The sequence below is a fragment of the Sabethes cyaneus genome, chromosome 2, assembly GCF_943734655.1.
Source record: "Sabethes cyaneus chromosome 2, idSabCyanKW18_F2, whole genome shotgun sequence".
Lineage (NCBI taxonomy): Eukaryota > Metazoa > Arthropoda > Insecta > Diptera > Culicidae > Sabethes > Sabethes cyaneus.
In genome coordinates, this window is record NC_071354.1 from 988,201 (window position 1) to 1,002,791 (window position 14,591).

Genomic DNA, 14,591 nt, shown 5'->3' on the forward strand with positions numbered 1-14,591 from the left:
TAATTGTTTGATTCAGTTGGACGATCAGAAGAATAATGCACAACTTAATTTAAAGCTAAAATCCAAAAAAAATTATTCAGAAATGGATTTGCGTTGAACTCGTCAAATTTCTGCAAGGCACAATAACAACATAATCGCCGCAAGCTCATCATTTATCGAACTTATGACTCAATTTTTGAAACGTTTCTTCCAAAAAAACGTAAGCGTAGAAGCTACCAAGATGCATTTACGTATTCAGTAAATGTTAGCAAACGAATTGGTATGAAGACTTGTAGCGAGCAATAAAATTTCAACATGTTTCATAAAAATTGTTCAGATTGAAAGGAAGAGGCTCCAGGAAGACAAACGAGTCTTACCACGGACGGTAACCATTGACGGCGACGAACTAGAAATGGTAGATGAGTCCGTGTGATTGGGATCGCTGGTGATCGCGGACAATAACACTAGCACACACTAGTTAGTAGATCCAACGGTGTACTCAAGTGGGAAATCGGGCCAACTTTTTCCTTCGCAAAACTCGCGATTAAGAAGCATAAACCACCGTGCGAAGCAGGCAATGTCCAAAACCTTCATTAGACCGTTTTTGGTTCCTTATGAACTTGAAAATGTGAAGCGCGACGGACATACGCGCCCCTTGCAGTATTCGAGTGAAAGTTGCTGAAGGCGATATTTGACGGAGTACAGCGTGAAAGCGGAGAGTGTCAAAAGTATAGCAATCACGAGCCAAGCAGAGGTAGTACTGCTTGAAGAGATTCTCATCATACATCTGGCGAAAGTTAGTAAACTATGGTGCACTGGACCCGTCGTAAGGAAGCCGGACGACAGTGTGAAGGAAACGATTTTCTTCAACAGCTCCTCCGGCACTAGAAACCTGGTCAAAATTGCCCAACGTGCAAGATTTCGGCCAGGTCGAAAGCGACTTGCGACTTCTGAGACGCGTGGTGAATTGGCGACGAGTGGGCCCAGATCAAGTTGAATACAGATAACTGTGAGAAACACAGCATGAGCCACCTTGGCTCTTTCCCTGGCTTGAGCAACAGGTGCTGATCCCCGGATGATGGTATAGTATATTGAATAACCAAAAATGTACACGTTTGTCCCGAAGTACTTGGAGCATTGCGAATATCGTAGAGGCTGTACAATATTACTCAGTATGACGGTAAGGTTTCGACTGGAGTGAGCCCCATCTCTACCTTTGGTACATATTTTGTAATAGAAGGGTCGCTCCCTCACGTTTTGCACTTGTTCCACGCGGGTACGGGCAATGGATTACTTGTTTTGGGGTTGGGAAAGGTTTTGTTTTTCACACTTACCACCCACGATGCACTGACTCACTGATGAAAAGCTGTTATATTGCTGCTCCTGTTGAAATGATTTTCCTGCCTTCCCGGTTACATCTGATCATTGTGGGGCCGCTTCATGAATATTTATACTTTCTGATGGTAATAAGTTGACTGTCACTATTTTCGTTTTTAATTTCATGGAGTTTGGCAACGATTTATCATCCTTTCACACCGAGGCAAAAGATTATGGGGAATTTTACAATAAGAGACTTACCACCTTACCAATGTTTCAAATGGTTCTGAGCGCATGAAACGGAAGCACGACCTCTCATTGACTCGATGGCATCGTCAAAACATGATATATAGATCCGTTTTTTTTTGACGCGACTCTCACGAAAATTGTAATTTGGAAGACCTTGACAATGTCTAGATTAAAATAAATTATCAAGTTTAAAAATTTGAACGAACCTCTAATCACGCCCAATGAGTTGTGCCTAATTTATTCAAAGCTATTAAACATATTTAGAAAGCTGATACAATACACTGATAGCGTCTTTTGATGAATCAAACGGATTATACAGGAAACACAAAAAGCCAAGTAAACTGTCAGGTCAAATATCATAAACACGCAATGCCGAAGCGCTTTTCGATTTCTTTCTAACCACGTTCTCGATGAATGAATAATTTGAGAAGCATTATTTCGATTTATGTGTTTCTTTTTCCTTTGGTTTTATTTTATTCTTCATTCGATTTTTCTTGGAACTCTTTGAACTTTGGAACTTGTAGAAGAGGTCAATAACAATATCTTCATTCTTAAAATTATAATTGGTAGAAATGTTAAGTGAAGTAAGTTAAAGAAATGTTTTATTATAGCATAACAATAAGAGGCGATTTAGATAAAACTAGAACCTAAAATATTGTATTGCATCCTGTGTTCAAACGTTTCAGTGAGTCGGAAAAACGGAATACCATACAGGCTTAACGAACACAAAAGGAAGAAAATATATTCTCAAGCGTTCAACCCGATATGTTCAAGCCACCCTCCTGCCATCAATTCGGAAAATTGCTTTTCTACCCTTAATGTTAAAATGACTTTCCTCGTTTCCCCTCTGTTTTTTAGATTTTCATTGGCAATGCTGGGAAATACCGAAACTACATACAAAGCACGAGTATGCCAAACACGATTTGCAACACAAGATTAAATTGTGAAGGTATTTTTTGCTTCATCATTTTGTTTGTTTAATTTTTCAAGGGTGAAATATTCGAGAAAACGATGCAATCTTTTATATGACCGTTGTCGAAAAATGCCAGAAGGCAGCTTAGTGTTGATTCCCAAGGCTTCATATCGCCTACACTTAAAAAAGAGCCCATAAAGTTTGACAACATAACAAAAGTAACAACATCCGGAAACTTTGAACCGCATTGTCTTTAGAAGTGTCCGTTTTTAATCTATTACAATTACTTTTATTAATTAGAGTAATTTGAATCGCCTTAATATCTGCTGTAGTTTGGCAGTTGGAAACTATAAGGAACAAGTTATTCTAAAAAAAAATCCTGTTTTGACATTCGTGCTTTAAAATGCTCTCCTATGAATTCCGAGGAAGTTCCGACGAATGAAATTTGTTTTGCAACGACTGCTTTTGATTTGTTGCAAGACTTTCAGTTGAGGATGATGATGATGCGTTTAATTAACACTCACTTAATCAGATTTATCTACGGACCGCTTGCGCATCCAATAGCTTTTTTCTCTAGATTTAGTATGAGATAAAATTTCAATAGATTTTCGTGGTATCATCACACTCACTATCTGGTGCATGCATTTGAACTAGTACCAGCATATTTTATTCGGCTTGGAAGTTCCGTTTGATAATTATCGCATCAAATCGAAGGCCTTAATTTGGATTATAATTTTTATTAACACTTCTAATTCGGTAGCTGCGCTCACTCTCTGTTAGACTTCTATCAATCCATCGTTCCTTTGTGCATTCACTAACATGGTGGCTTCTTTCCGACTTTATTGCTCGTGAGCAATGAATCAATTTATGATTTGTAGGTTCAATGTAAATCAATTTTCAAAATAAAAAAAATAGAAATTAGCAAGGAGATTAGATGAATAGGATGTTAATTAAATTTAAGGGAAAATGAGTTGTCAATAACTTTTCGAATTTTAGAAGCAGTTTTTGGGCATAAAATAAGAATTTTGCTTTTAAAATATGTATTCACTGCATTCTTCTTGCCAATTTGAACACATAGAGTACTTTTTCATTAATAGAATTTTTGTTTCAATTGAAAAAACTGCTCGCTCTCGAAATTCATACAATCAATGACGACTTATTTCTGCTTAACAGAATTTTTATTTTAATTGAAAAACCCGAATTAATCCACCTAGCGGTGTGATCTAGCCTTTCTACAGCAATAATAATAATTTTTTAATTTCTCAGGAACATCTGTAATTAAGTTGACTACCTATATATTTAAATATCAGTTCCTTATTCCTCAAAATCCTTATTTATAAGTAAAATTCACAAAAATGTACTGCGTGCAATAATTATATTTTCTTTCCTAGAGTGTTTAAATATTTGTAAGCTCCATTTAATTTGCATTATCAACATCTTATTTTTTATAATATTCACGTGATTTGTAGAAATATATATCTAAACACAAAAGATAATTTTTCAGACTTGAATGAATATACGTAGAAAAGTAGAAATTAACGCTCTAACGCAGTGGCATGGGCATCGAGCGGGCCAAATCAGATCAATTAGTGATTTACCAGAGACGATTCGACCACTTTGACTCAATTTTGATTCATTTGGCAGTACCGTCTCAGCCGAGCCAAATATGACAATGTTATATATGAAACATTTATAGAATTAATTCTAATCTACAAGTTTTCTGAACAAAGTTTTGCTGTATCTTTTGTAGTTACGGTGCTACAACGCTAGTAACTCATCAGTGACTAAATGAACGTTTATTTAATCACTAATGAGATACTAGCATTGTAGCGCCGTAACTACAAAAGATACAGCAAAACTTTATTCAGCAAAATTATAAATAATAACCTGTTCGACAAATGACCCATATATAACTTTGCCATATTCGGCCCCGTTAAGACGGTACTGTCAAATGAATCAAAATTGAGTCAAAGCGATCGAACCATCCCTGTAATTTACATGCTTCAATTTTGTAATATATCTGAAATGAAAGTAGAAAGAGAATTGTACTTAAAAATTAGAAATTGTACTTTTTCTTATTGGATTCAGATAGTTATTTTTGCAATCGCTAAGAGCTCGATTATCGAGTTTACATTCGGGTTACTAGTTCAAAGCAAGCTGAAAGACCAGGAGTGAAACTCCTTTCGAGCTTGCAAACGGAATTTAAAAGCAAGGTGGAGATAAAGTTTTAGCACAGAGAACAGACTACCATCAGGTAATTGACAAAAAGTGTGTAAAAGGTTTTTATGTAATCTACGAGCAATCCTTCAATAGAGCACCCCTCGAGTAGTAAGCGACAAACTAAATCTTGATGTCGCTGCCATCGCTGCTATGTAGCTCCAGCATAAAGAAATATTGATAAAGGTACATGGATATTTTTTATGCGTTTGGCAAACTATTTCTGGAGGGCGCTACCGACAGATTTTACACACAAAAAATCGATTACTTCCTTCGAGCCTATTAATCTGTTCTCTGCGGTTTTAGGACGATGACGCTGTTGGTAAAACTCTAGATTGTGTATACAACATTCAGGTTTATTAACCCTCTCCCGACAAAATTCATATACTGTCATACTCGATGATTCATCACAAAATGGCATTAAGGCCATTACAAATATTTTATAAAGTTTTTGTCCTCCCGGTGTTCGGCCACTGAAGGGGGGGGGGGCGAAAAAAAAACAAAGTGAATTTTTTAATCGAGCAAAAAAAACATGGATTTTAAGAATTTTTATATAAGGTTTAAACGTGAAAACCGAATCTATTCTTGCTTATAATATATACGTTATTATTTTCTATGCAAAAATATACGAAAAAAGACAAAAACGAAGGAAATTTTTTTTTGACGATTTCCGGAAATTCCATTGTTCGAATTTCCATTTCTGTTTCGTGCTAGAAGCGTTAATTCAACTCGGAGACTCATTTTTCGAGTTTTTCAGACGGTAGAGCCCACAGACAATTGATTTTATAAAAAGAAATTTGACTCATGTCCTACAAATTATTTTTTTGCCCCCCGATTTTTCAAGCCAATTTCCAAGGGGGGGGGGATGACAAAAACTTTAAATATGATTTGCAATGGCCTAACTAGGCATGTTTTTCACATAAATTGCAAAAAGCTTCAAAATACAAAACAGGGGTAGAATGCATCACAGCGGGATCGAACTGTTATAAAATATTTGTAATTTGCAGCATATCTTTTGTTTCGGATTATTTATTAAAAATGTAGCAATATTATGTATTGTATAGGACTTAAAATTTGCCTTAAACCATTAAATTTAATTTTAATTAAAATTTGCCATTGTTTAACTTACAATATTTCATCACACATCAGTTGGAGAAAAGTAGATGAGTAAATTTTATTGCCAATTATGTTGAGATATGAATCCATTATATCCCAGCAAACGAGCATATGTAACAAACGCTTCCGCCATTTCGGCAGCCTAGTTTAAGGAGTTTATACAACACGTAAATTTGCTGGTTGCGTTCAACGCATAGCTGGGCAAACTTGGTGCGTTTTGCCCACGGGCTTTGGCGTTTTGCCCCACATAATGATTTTGATTCTTGCTAAAAATCGTCAAAAATAACAAATAATACTGGTTTTTGTTAGGAAATTTCACCAGTAAGTGTAAAAAAGATCCCAAAGTCTTAGAAGTTGAAAAACGTGAAACAAACGCGGTTGCTCTGCAAAATGATGTTTTGCTTAAGCGGTGCCTTCTGCACCACTTGACCCTACCCAGCAATCCCGTTGCTGATATGGTCAACGTGACCTCGGCCACGATAGAAGGATGGTACGGAGTCTTGGTTTTGTTTCGTAACAGTAAAACCGAACGCTGGACTACCAATTGCATTGAAGTACTGATTGCAGACGCGCTGCACCGAACGCAGAATTCTAAAACGGTTAATCCGGTCGGTGGAAGAAAGTCCAAGAACAAAAGGTCTCTCCAAGACCTCCCTCGACTTTTGGCAGAGTTGCCAGTATTTTTAATGGAATGTTTTTGCTATACACTCTTAAATGATTCTATATATACTTGATTTTGAACACTTTAAAAGCATTTTGAGTAGTTTCAATCTAGCTTTAGCTAAGTCCGACCTATTTACAGGTAGAATCATTTAAGAGTGTGTAGCAAAAACATTCCATCCAGAAGACTGGTAATTCTGCCAAAAGTCGAGGGAGGTCTTGGAGAGACCTTTTGTTCTAGGACTTTCCCACCAATCGCCATTACGCACGCGAAAAGGTGGATACTGATTACAATCTAGGACAGGACATGGCATGTGACTTCTTCTTCTTCTTGTTTTTGGCTATTCCCTTTCAAAATTTACTACGGCAAGCGAAAAGTGTTTCCAAGAATGCAGCTGCAGTTTACGATAGAAGCCACTTGTCCTAGTTGATCACTAATTACACAAAAATAGATCCAATCTGATCGAATAATACTTACATTTCTATTTAGTTTGTTTCATGTTAACACGCCATGATAAACAAACTTTTAAAAACCTAGTAACGTGAAAAACTTGATTGTTTCAGGGTTTGCTGTGGTTTCCAGCAACACTTTTGCGCTTCGCTTGTGAATTTTTGTTTCTACAGTTGCACGCATGAAATCAGCCAATCAGAAAGCTGGCTCTTTTTGACAGCAAATTGGCTCTTTTGCGATACAATGTGTCATGTTCTGTCCTAGATTACAATTGATTACCCTAATAAGGAGCCGTTTAAATATTACGTAACGCCAACAACGCCATTTTCACGAGTCCCCCACCCACATGTAACAATTTGGAACAATCGTTTCTTGTACCCCCACCCATGCCCGTAACGCGTAACTTTTACAGCTGTATGTATGTTCGATCGCTCTGCCGACTTTGCTCACGAATGTCGGGTAATTAATTTTTAGGTAATTGTAAATATTTTTCCTAAGAAGTTTATTTATTCGATATTTTGGGCTGGTACCGAATGGCCGAAACACAAATGGCCGAATCACGAATGGCCGAATTTCAATAACAGTCACAGAAGGCCGAATCACGTAAGGCCGAATCACGAATGGCCGAATCACGAAAGGCCGAATCATGAAAGGCCGAATCACGAATGGCCGAATCACGAAAGGCCGAAATTTTTCGGAATGCCTTAATAACTACTCAATAAAAAACCATGAATTGGCAAGTAGTTAACAAATAACTTCAATCAAACAAAAAACAAACTACTACTATTAAACAAACAAAACATGCTTTACGATCGCCTTTGTTTAGCGCTTAATAAATCCGCAACTGCGTCAACAAAATTTTTGCTGCTCATTTTGTGAGCATTAACACATTTCAAGTAGATTTTTTCGTCTATTTCTCGGCGCGAATTCGGAACATCCCCTTGAAGAATTCTAAGAATGTTCCTCTCTATCGCCTTTTGCTCCACCCGCAGCTCTGTGATGATCCTGGTCATTGACAGGTGATGGGAACCAACAATAGTTGCGTACATTACCTGCTTGTTTTTAGTACCCCATCAATGTTCTCCTCTCTGCGACAACACAATTTTGACGACAGGTGCACTTTCTTCATCGTTGAAACCAGCAACATCGGATGAATCGCCGCATGCACTCATTTTTCACAGGACAACTACCAACTACCGTGCGGAAAGCAAACCGTGTTAATCAACAATGGACACAACTGTTGGCTTTGCTATGTGCGGTCAACAAAGATGGACACGGCGGGATATTGAATGAAATATTTCGGCCGGTTTAGTGATAGGGTAATAAACTTTTTTTTACCTGGTTTTTATCTCATATTTCTTAATTATAAATTCTTCTTCATTATAAGGTGCGAGACGTACATATTTACCGTGTTAGTAGCAAATGTTTCCTAGATGATTCAGCGCGAGACGGCCGTAGGCCGCGAGTGTGCGCCGGTGACCCGCCGTCGGAAGCGCCGGCCACTGCGGGGGGGCAGCCCCCCTGCAGAAACCACTACTATTTAGGTGCATGCATTTTCCTAGGTTTACTGTCTATTAGGGATTATCCCTTAGTTAAGTCCGAACGAGCGGCAGCGAGTAAGGACAGCATGTACCCAACGTTTGCGCAGGTTGAAGGCTATAAATATTTTCGGTCGAATATGACATTCGGCCATTCGTGTTTCGGTCATTTGTGATTCGGCCATTCGTGATTCGGCCTTTTGTGATTCGGCCATTCGTGATTCGGCCATTTGGTATATTATGCCATTCGTTATTTCGGCCATTTGTGTTTCGGCCATTCGTGATTCGGCCATTTGTGTTTCGGCCATTCGTAGGTAATCCGATATTTTTATTTATGAAGTTACGCGTAACATTATCGCTCAAAGCCCCGTCCCCCAAAAAATTGTGAAACATTTTGTAACAGAAATTCAGCTTACCCCCACCCCCTGCTGCGTTATGTAATATTTGAACGGAACCTAATTATTTCGTAAATGATTACAATAGTAATCTCAGATTACTACGCCTTACTGGACACCCCTTGGATCAGTAGCTCGAAAATGGGTGTTCTTCCTCACCCGTGCATGTAAACACATTGGTAAACCACTCGGTAAAAATTATACCAGTTTATGGTACACGCGCTTCACGTTTGACATTTCTCTTTTTTTCTTATATACTTATAAATACCGGGTCGCATGTGAGTTTATTTTGATTGCTATTACATTTTTATTGAAATTTTACTAGTTTCTACGCATTTCACTAGAAATGTCCATAAAAGAAGGTAGGTGCTATTGTTATAATTCATTCAACGTACATAATTCACATTGTCACTTGTTTTAGAAATCCTCAAACGGTTGAATCGTCCGGATCAGGACTATTCTGCTGGCTTGCAGTATGGAATGAAACTGTGGAAATCGAACAGCTTTTATTATATGTCCAAGTACGAAGTCGTATTTGAGTTTTTTCTTGCTGGAATTGAGCAATATATGCAAAAAATATCGAGGACTGATTTGAAGGATTTTGATGTAAGCTTTGCGGTTATAAACGAATTCTTGGCTTTACCATGCCCGTCCAACGCTCTTCCGCCAAGAATAATTCCCAAACTGCACGATGTATTCTGCAAACTGACCACAGTTGGCCCATCTAATTCAAAAACATTGCTAGACGGCTGTATGACGATGGCATTTGATATAAAATATAAAAATTTCTATAAATTTGATTATGCCGGCTATGGAAGAGCGTTGAAGACATCTCTGGAATATTACCGCCGGTACCTTGAAACAACATTTAACAAAGAACAGGAAGAAATGGCAATCCTAAGAGTTACAAATGACATTCGTATATACGTGAAATCAAACGGCGATGACGAAAGTTGGCGTTCTGCGTTTACTTCTGTGTTACCCAGTTTGTGTGACGTTATCCTCCAGCTGAAATCTTATGGTTTGGATCGGCAAGAAGAATTATTGGAACTGCTCAGGCTTATTTATTTCCAGGATGGAAAAGGTTCAAATTATAACAGAGTGACGGATCAATCCAAAAGGCATCTTTTTATGAACTATTTTGAAATCGATCAACTTCCAATGCACGTTATTGCACTTTTAACGGAAGGTTATCTAAAAGCCTATCGAGAAACCAAAATAGATGTTTTGTTGTTTCTCAAGTACATATTGTTGTACGTGTTTGCTGATCCGGATAAATCTATCTTAAATGATATCCATCATATATTTCAACTAACAAAATACGTATTCTATTTGCTGAGAAAATATTTTATAAAAATAGATCAGAAAATAGTAGAGGATTTTGACTTTAGTGGAATTCTTACACATAAACTGAAAGATTTTTTGGATGGTTACAGTAATTCAGAACACTGCCTGCAGGATTTGTTTTCGCTAATTTGCACGATAAATGAGTATAACCCTTTGATCTTGGAAACAAACATGATTAATATAATCCTGCGTACGATGTTCATCAGAAAAGAACCAGACACAATGGATAATTTTCAAGCTATGATTATATCTACAATAAATGCATATACAAAGTTGAATCGCAGTGAAAATTTTCGTGAAGAACTATTTCTTAAACTTGGTGATTATTTAGACGACCACGACTTAGGAGATCAGATAAAATTGTTGAGGAAGCAAACAAAGAAGAGAAAATCAGTTCTTATCGATGGACCATCCGGAAAACGCAGAAGGACCGAAACAGAACAGCATGCAGCGATGACACAAGAAGAATCCACATCTCGATCCGCCGAGCGTTATTTTGGAATACTATGTTCTCCAAAACAGGTAGATACAACCGAAAATATTTGCTTTCATTTGTCAAACCAATGGAAGTCAATTTGTTTTGCCTGGCCGGATGCAAATGGTCGTCTGAGTTGTGCAATGCTTCAATATGTGAAAGGATTGTTGACAAAACGTAGCTTCGAATATTGGCACAAAATGCAAAATTTTTTGGCTGAAGTAATAGACAATCTCGAAAGTGAAGAGCATACGGAAACAGAGCTGTTCAAACTAGAATTTTCCGTTTGTTGGTTGTGTTATTATTTTGCTGGCAATACACTTGTGGAACAGACGAACCTTTTCTGGGACAAATTAGATCGTCATTTCAAAGAGTTCAATGAGCTGATGATTCGCTTTGGCAAGCTTCTAATCAAAGATAACACTGATGATCCGAGGGTGTTTGGATCCTTTCTGCAACTTGTATATTTCTATGGCAATTACAGGAGTATTGTCCACTATTATCGACCAGATTCCATTGAATCGAGTGACCATCACTTGGTTCAACAATTTCTATCCCCTGATGAATGGCATAAACTAGAAACACGGGTTCCATCAAGTGAGCAATTGCTGCTAAATCGGGTGCACTTACAAAAAATTCGTATTGGGCAGTTAATAGCGAACTCAGATAGTGAATCTTGCGAAGAGTTAATACAACAGATTCTACAACCGTCTAGAATCGACCATCTTAGCTGGCTGCTACAGGATCGTTCAACAATTATCTGGTTCTTAAAACAAGTTAATTTGGATCAACAAAAATATATTGTAAATCAGTTACTGTCCAATAACTGTTTGCGTGAGATTGAGTTCATTATAGACCAAATGGGGGATAATCACGTTATGATGGACGCTCTTCTGCTTTGCATTTACCAGCGTATAACGAGTACCATTCTTGCTGATTGTAAACAGTCCGTTGCCAAAAAACTATCATTTGATGCAATTTACGAGTCTGATGAGCAGCAAATAATGGCATCCATACATAAATTGTTACAGAAGAAATCAGAAAAACAATCGAGTATTACAGAAATTTTTGAGCCAAAGCAACTGATGGATTTGTTGAGAATACTAGATCAAGTGCGAATTGATGAGTTACCGCAAAATCGTAAAACAGTGATTGTTGGTATTAACGTGTTACTTTTCGCTGATATTCAGCATTGCGATTGTGTGGATGTTATTGAACTTCACAAAAATACTCTAAACAGTATGTATACATTACGTTGTCTTTTTGTTTGAGCCTTAATATGATTTTTTTCTCGCAGAGCAACTAACTTTTGGGATGGTTCCGAATTTGTTAAAATTCTTTGAATTTGAAACTCTTCTGGCTATTTTTGGAAAATCATCATCCCTAATAGTAACGCTGCTGCGACAAACGGCTATCTTTCTTAGCGACGAGGCCTTTGAATGTTTCAAGCGCACGCTGGTGCACTTCTCGGAACAGCCAGAGGAGTGGTTTGAGCTAGTGCTCCTAATTTTCAACGGTATCCAAAAGGTAAAATATTTCGTAATTTTGTGTTTGCTAAAGGTGCTGACAATATTTTTCCTTTCAGAGCAATGCCAACCGAGAGAAAAATATTTCTGCCAACGATTTGAACGAACTACTGTTGAGTTTTGTCAGCGCTATTGAGCAATACCTGTGCGAGCAAGATATCAAAAAACTAAGAAAAGAGAATTTTGATGCTTTCATTAATTGTCTCAAAGGATGCTCATCAACAATTCGTTATAAAGTTATCAATAAAATGCAACTGACGGATGTGCTACAAGAAAAGGTGCTTTGTTATTTAAAGCAAGCGGTAAGCAGTTTATATGAATATTTTGTAAATGTTTTGTTTTTCTGTTTCTGTTTCTGTGGCTTTAGCATTTTCAATCTATGGATTCACTTGTAAATTTATATTCAATTTTGTTTTATTTTTTAAAATTTTCTTCTTTCCGAAGTACAATGCAATTGCAATGTTTTGACTACAGAACTATTTTAATTTGCATTACTAAAAAGGAGAAATTGTATCTGTAAAGAAAGATCAAAGAAAATCTTCTGTAACTTTTGTGCTTATTAGAGCGACAAATTAGATATGTTAATATGCACTGTAATATTTCCTTTCCAGTCTTCAAATGTCCTCGTATTCTGTTGATGTGCATATCTGCCAATCGTGTAAAGAATGAAATGCTGAGGAGTTACATACCTAACTATCATATTTACCTATTTACAGATTAAAGTTGACAATCCTTCTTCGGATCTTTTCCTTACGAATGCACTACAGTACAAAGATTTCCTTAGACTGGAACCGGATCGAATCAAAGAAATTGCAGAAAAACGTTGGTGTAGTTTTTTACGAACACTACGAATAAAAACCACTAATAAACAGAACATCCAGAGTGATTCCGACGCTGATGGGCATTTGCAAGGGCAAAGCATCAGGACGTTTTCCAGTTTTCTTACGCATAACGAGCCGGTTTCCGATTTCACCGTACGATTGAATCAACTGGAACAAGAAGCATCGGTTAGTACCGATTATGACGGGATAGAATTTGTGTTTCGGGTTTACTCAACATTTGCCAAAAATGCTTTCACGGTTGGAGTCTCTGTAGACATTGAGAAAGCATTCGTAAGATCATTCGGAATCGTAGTGGCAAGCAAGATTTTACCCCTCTGTGTACAAAAAAAGATTTGCGCAAACTTTAGCCGTTTGGAGGAAATACTGAAATGTTTTTCTGTGATAGTTGGCAATCCCAAGGTAAGCCCTTTGATTTGCTTATGAAGAGTAAAGCTAATAAATGTTATTCCCAGTTAACGCTTGTTCCTTCAATAATGGACAACATAGTTGAGTTCCTAGCCAGTACAAACATTCAAAAATTTGCTATATCGGATAACAATGAGAAACAATTTTATCAACTTCATCGCTTAATAAGCGATGTATTGTACTTATTAATAACAACAAGGTAATTATTCATAAGTGGATTTCATTTCGCACGACTAAATTTTCTTTTTCAGACCAAACTATGTTGTGAATCGATTGCCACATTATTTTTACGTTTTCAATCAACTGATAGCATCCGTTATCTGCTATAAAGAGGATTGGCCAGCAGACTCTCCATTGAATAGTTTTGAAATTCTAACGCTTTCTGATCTGCTGCTTCCACTAGAAAAGTATAGTATAAAGTTTTAATGGAAATAAATCATTAAATCATTTGAAATCTTTCAGAATAATGTCGCTCGTCAGTGAGAAGATCGAAAAGGATACTCGCATTTTAGCGCCATACATACTGATGCAAATCATAAGTTTCATAATTAAAAGCAAGCGCTCTACAACTTTACATGAAAAAATTTCGAGAAATGTGCACAACATTTGCTACGGATTTATTGGGTTGTATGATAAGCATTCCTCCGGCTATATTTTGCGCTCAAGCGACGAGGCATCAAGAAATGTATACACGGACATTGAGAAAGGATTCCGGAAATACAGATCCTTCCATGGCAGAATCTAAACACATGTAAGTAACGACAGCAATCCTAGTAAATGTTCGTTCGTAGGTAAAGTTGAATAACTGTTGTAGTTTTTCGTTTAGAGAAATTCCATTTCCACCTTGTGTTTAATTTCGACTATAACATACATGTACGCATATATTCAGTGCTATTTGCTTCCTGGGTTCTTATCATTTTGAGTTCCTATCAACATCAATATCGGTGTTAGCCGTAAAGTTATGGGAAAAACGTACACGCATCTTAAGAGGGAAGATTGGGTATTTCACAAGTTCTGCAAAAACGAAGTGAACGATGGCTAGGAGAGAGGGTAGCAACGCTGTGGATGCTGGAGCTGCGGTGGTGCGATGAAATTATTTACCTTGGTATCATTAATGACACGTGACAACCACGTGAGCATTCGCTCTTACACTCTATCTAT

The 14,591-nt window shown here is 37.3% G+C and overlaps 1 protein-coding gene across 1 annotated transcript; it reads left to right on the forward strand.

Annotated features, from left to right (window-relative positions):
- The first annotated feature begins 9,116 nt into the window (after window positions 1–9,116).
- LOC128734366 (uncharacterized) lies at window positions 9,117–14,214 on the forward strand. Its single transcript, XM_053828538.1, has 8 exons — window positions 9,117–9,197; window positions 9,257–11,896; window positions 11,955–12,184; window positions 12,243–12,485; window positions 12,900–13,424; window positions 13,478–13,629; window positions 13,682–13,837; window positions 13,893–14,214. The coding sequence occupies exons 1-8, from the start codon at window positions 9,182–9,184 to the stop codon at window positions 14,173–14,175; spliced, it is 4,245 nt and encodes a 1,414-aa protein (XP_053684513.1). The 5' UTR covers window positions 9,117–9,181; the 3' UTR covers window positions 14,176–14,214.
- Window positions 14,215–14,591: the final 377 nt, after the last annotated feature.

What these genes read in the sequence shown, in the direction of transcription:
- LOC128734366 (XM_053828538.1), top strand. An exon ending in TCACAAAAATACTCTAAACA is followed by an intron (nt 11,897 to 11,954) that starts GTATGTATACAT and finishes TTTTTCTCGCAG; the next exon opens with AGCAACTAACTTTTGGGATG. An exon ending in CTGCTGCTTCCACTAGAAAA is followed by an intron (nt 13,838 to 13,892) that starts GTATAGTATAAA and finishes GAAATCTTTCAG; the next exon opens with AATAATGTCGCTCGTCAGTG.